The following is a 4,028-nucleotide window of genomic DNA, read 5'->3' as shown; positions in this document are numbered from 1 at the left end:
ACAGCTCTGTCCGGTGTGCCAGCAAACCCACATCCCACTCCTCCTTGCCCTCCAGGTTCCATACTGCCCAAGCCACCAATGTCCCTTGCAGCCTCCCCCTGCTCACTGATTCCTCTGGTTATCTACTGTCCTCACAGCAGCCACAGGGATCTTTTTAAAGTGACAATCGAGCGTCACCTCTTCTCAGAGGCTTCCCAGATCAGCCCATCTAGCATGGGGCCGGCTACCGGATCCTCCACCCCCCACGTGGCTAATTCCGTCAGCGCAGGGTCCTGTCTACACTAGCTATCATGTTAGCACGGGCCTCTGACTGCCTGTCTCCTCGGCTCCACCATGAGGGACAGCATCACTATTGGCTGTTGTGACTCCAGTATCCAGAACGGTGCCCGCACACAGTCGGTGCTCAGTAAACGGTGGACTTTCTTCATTAGAATGAATAAATGGAGTTTCTCTTTCCACCAAAATAATGAGGCGTCTCTAACCCGTCCAGTTGCTCCAGCCGTCTCAGCAGCCTCGCGTCCCCCAGAGGGCTCAAGTCCCCAGCGCAGGCCCTCCTCGAGGACTCCCAGGAAGACTCCTGCTGGAGCCGCGTGTTCCAGTGGAGCCCTGGACGTGCGGGAACTGAGACACGCTGCCGAGCGCCTCCTTTGCTGTAGGTCAGGTGGCACTGTCTCAGGTTCTCAGAGGGAAGAGGGACGGGCCCAGAGTCGCAAGAAGCCCCAGGGGGACAGCAGAGCCACGCAGCCAGGCTCTGAGTCCAGCCAGCCCCGACCACGCCCCCGTGTGGCCCCGCCCCTCCAGTCGCTGGGCCGGGATCCCATCTTTTCTCCACTAACAAGTAGTTAGCCCCGCCTCTGTGGTGGCCCTTCCTATTGGTCCTCTCCAGCTTGCCGCGAGGAGACCAGGTGCTCATTGGCCGCAAGTTCTCCCGCCGGCCGCCACAGCCACCACAACAACTGCCACGTGCTAAGTCGCTGGGCCTGCTCATTGGCCCGACTCTCCCCCCGCCCACACCCCCGTCTTGCCCCTGGCGCCCCGCTTCCTCCCCGTATTGGCTACCTGTTTCAGGGCCCCGCCCCCTAGCCTGGGCGTGCAGAGCTTCCGACGCGGATTGGCCGAAGGCGGGCAGGCGGGGCGTGGAGGCGAGTTAAAAAGCGCGGCCGGAGGTCGGGCCACGCGGGGCTGGGAAGGTTCAATGGCGTGGCGGGGCGTGGCGGCCGAGTTCCTGCAGGTGCCGGCGGTGACGCGAACTTACACTGCGGCCTGCGTCCTCACCACTGCGGCGGTGGTGAGCCAGGCGGGCGGGTGGTCGCCATGGTTACAGTCCAGGGGTGGGGATCGCCATGGTTACAGCCCAGGGGCTGGGGTCGCCGTGGTTGGTTACAGGTGGGGGGCGGGGGTGGGGTGGCCATGGTTACAGCGGTGGGGAAGTCGCCATGGCTACGGAGGCTAGCAGGCAGCGCCTAACGCGCCCCTGGTTCCGCAGCAGCTGGAGCTTCTCAGCCCCTTCCAGCTCTACTTCAACCCGCACCTCGTACTCCGGAAGTTCCAGGTGAGGCCGCCCCGCCCCCGCCCCCGCCCCCGCCCCTGCCTCCCCGCCCGCCCGCCCGCCAGGCCTGACCGCCCGCGCTCCCCTCGCAGGTCTGGAGGCTCGTCACCAACTTCCTCTTCTTCGGGCCCCTGGGATTCAGCTTCTTCTTCAACATGCTCTTCGTGTATCCTCCCCGCGCGCAGCGGGCCGGGCCGGGGCGGGGAGGGGAGGGGGCGGGCTGGCCGGGCAGGAGGCGGCCGGAGCGGGGAGACTGAGGCCGGCCCGGTGGCCCTTCCTATACGGACGCCCAGCTTCCGCTACTGCCGCATGCTGGAGGAGGGTTCCTTCCGCGGCCGCAAGGCCGACTTCGTCTTCATGTTTCTTTTCGGGGGCGTCCTCATGACCGTATCCTTCAGGCCTCTGCGTCCAGCCTGTGTTGCCCTGGGGCCCCACCTGAGCGCCTGGCCCGGGGAGGGACCGAGCGGGTCACCCCAGATTAGGATGCACTGAGCGTGCAGTGTGTGCTGAGCTCCAGGTGCCAGGGCAACACCTCCAGTGTGCACACAGAGTGCCAATCGGGAATGCAGGCGAGCCAGGTGGGGTGCCTGGGGGCTGAGCCCTGATGCCAGGAGCAGGAGAAACTGGGGCAGGGATGGGCCATGATTGGAGGCTGGGGTGAGGTGGAGACGCGAAGCAGATCCCCTGTGGCCCTGACTGGAAGGGAACACTGGATAGGGAAGGGAAACCAGTGGGAGGAGTGCAGGGGTTGAGGAGTCAGGGCCCTGGGTAGGGCTGAGGCCTGCACCGCAGGAGGGCCTCCCCTCACCTTGACTCTGGCCCAGCTGCTGGGGCTCCTGGGCAGCCTGTTCTTCCTGGGCCAGGCCCTCACCGCCATGCTGGTGTACGTCTGGAGCCGCCGCAGCCCTCGGGTGAGGGTCAACTTCTTCGGCCTCCTCACCTTCCAGGCGCCATTCCTGCCCTGGGCGCTCATGGGCTTCTCCCTGTTGCTGGGCAACTCTATCCTCGTGGACCTGCTGGGTGAGCCTGCCTGTCCACCTAGCCCATCCCAAGCTGGCTGTCTGGCACCCGAGGGTCTGTGGGAGGGCCACCCAGGCTGGCTGCTCCCGCACAGCCCTCCCTCTCACCTGCACTTGACCTCTCACTTGTCCCACCCCCCAGCCTTGCCCTCCCAGCTTCTTGCTTCTCACAGCCCCTGGAACATGCCAGCCGGCCTGTAGGTTTCACATCTTCAGGCCTGACCTACTGGTGCTTGTGTGGGTCCTGACTGGGGTGGGGATGGGTGGGTCAAGTTTCCAGCCATGGCTCCTCCTCCTTGGATGTCCTCAGGCCCTCCACTCCCCAGGTCCTGCCCCCTTCTGGGCCCTGTAAGCCTGTCCTTTGGGGCAAACCCCGGCCCTGCCCCTGGTCTGGCAGTGTGTCCAGGACTTTGAGCACTCTGGCTCTGGAGCCCGAGGTTGCTCTGGGCCTGGCTGGGCCTCCAGGGCTTTGCATGGAGGCCTGGGGCAGGCTCTGCTGGCCCTGGGCTCTGGCCGGTGGAGGGTGGCCTTGGCATTCCCCGGCTCTCCCCAGGGATTGCTGTGGGCCACATCTACTACTTCCTGGAGGATGTCTTCCCCAACCAGCCTGGAGGCAAGAGGCTGCTACACACCCCCAGCTTCCTGTGAGTGTGGGGTGACAACCCTCCCCCTCCACTCCCTCAGAGGGCTCCCTGCCCCATGGAGGGCCCCAGCTGGCCTCAGCTCAGCGAGCACCCCTCCCCACAGGAAGCTGCTACTGGATGCCCCAGAGGAAGACCCCGATTACCTGCCCCTCCCTGAGGAGCAGCCAGGACCCCCGCAGCAGTGACCCTACCCACGGCCAGGGCCAGCCCCAGGGCCTGTTTCCCGGCCTCCGGCAGGCCTCCCATTCACCTCTCCCTTCTGCTGCAGCAGAGCAGTCTGTTCTGGAGACCAGGCCCGTGCCCAGGGCTCACCCGAATAAACAGAGTGACCTGTGGCCTCTTCACCCCCAGCACTGCCCGCCCCCCCCCCCACCCGCCGCCACCTCCCCGCCTCAGTGGCCACACCCTGCCACACTGGGCAAGTGCTGCTGGCTGTGACCTAGGGCCACCAGCCTAGTCCTGCCATGCCCATCCTCTGCCCTTGGTGTGGGGCTGGCCCAGGACACAGCTCTACTCCTGCCAAGCCTGGCCTACCCTGTCAGACTAATGGTAGGTGGAAGGATGGGAGGCCCAGAGAGGCTCAAGAACCTGTCCACGTTGCCCAGCAGAGCTTTGAGCTCACAACGGCAGATAGAGAGTTCTCATCTCAGCCCTGCCAGTGCCTTGCTGGAGCCTTGGGGAAACCCACCCGTGCTGGGCCTCTGCTCCCTGCCAGTCAGCGAAGGGCTGACCACATCTCAGTGGCGGGGGCGGGGATTGGGCTGTCCCTGTCTGTGCTGAGCCCGGTCTGCAGGGGCTCCTGTCCGTGGTGCCCTC

The 4,028-nt window shown here is 65.5% G+C and overlaps 1 protein-coding gene across 3 annotated transcripts; it reads left to right on the top strand.

Moving 5' to 3' along the window:
* The first annotated feature begins 1,152 nt into the window (after positions 1–1,152).
* Positions 1,153–3,547, top strand: LOC124234510 (derlin-3). 3 transcript variants are annotated; one of them, XR_006887330.1, is made up of 7 exons: positions 1,153–1,288; positions 1,487–1,552; positions 1,642–1,715; positions 1,843–1,936; positions 2,374–2,569; positions 2,711–3,212; positions 3,316–3,372. XR_006887330.1 is itself a non-coding variant. In XM_046651859.1 (7 exons), exons 1-7 carry the CDS (start codon positions 1,196–1,198, stop codon positions 3,395–3,397), a joined length of 696 nt encoding a protein of 231 aa, XP_046507815.1. In that variant the 5' UTR covers positions 1,153–1,195; the 3' UTR covers positions 3,398–3,547. The 3 variants fall into 3 exon arrangements, 2 of the variants coding, with proteins under 2 accessions (XP_046507815.1, XP_046507816.1); XM_046651859.1 differs by having other exon boundaries at positions 3,122–3,212; positions 3,316–3,547; XM_046651860.1 differs by having other exon boundaries at positions 1,175–1,288; positions 1,490–1,552; positions 3,122–3,212; positions 3,316–3,547.
* Positions 3,548–4,028: the final 481 nt, after the last annotated feature.

This window comes from Equus quagga, unplaced genomic scaffold (assembly GCF_021613505.1).
Source record: "Equus quagga isolate Etosha38 unplaced genomic scaffold, UCLA_HA_Equagga_1.0 83363_RagTag, whole genome shotgun sequence".
In the NCBI taxonomy this organism is placed as follows: domain Eukaryota; kingdom Metazoa; phylum Chordata; class Mammalia; order Perissodactyla; family Equidae; genus Equus; species Equus quagga.
This window is presented reverse-complemented; position numbering and strand designations above follow the sequence as displayed.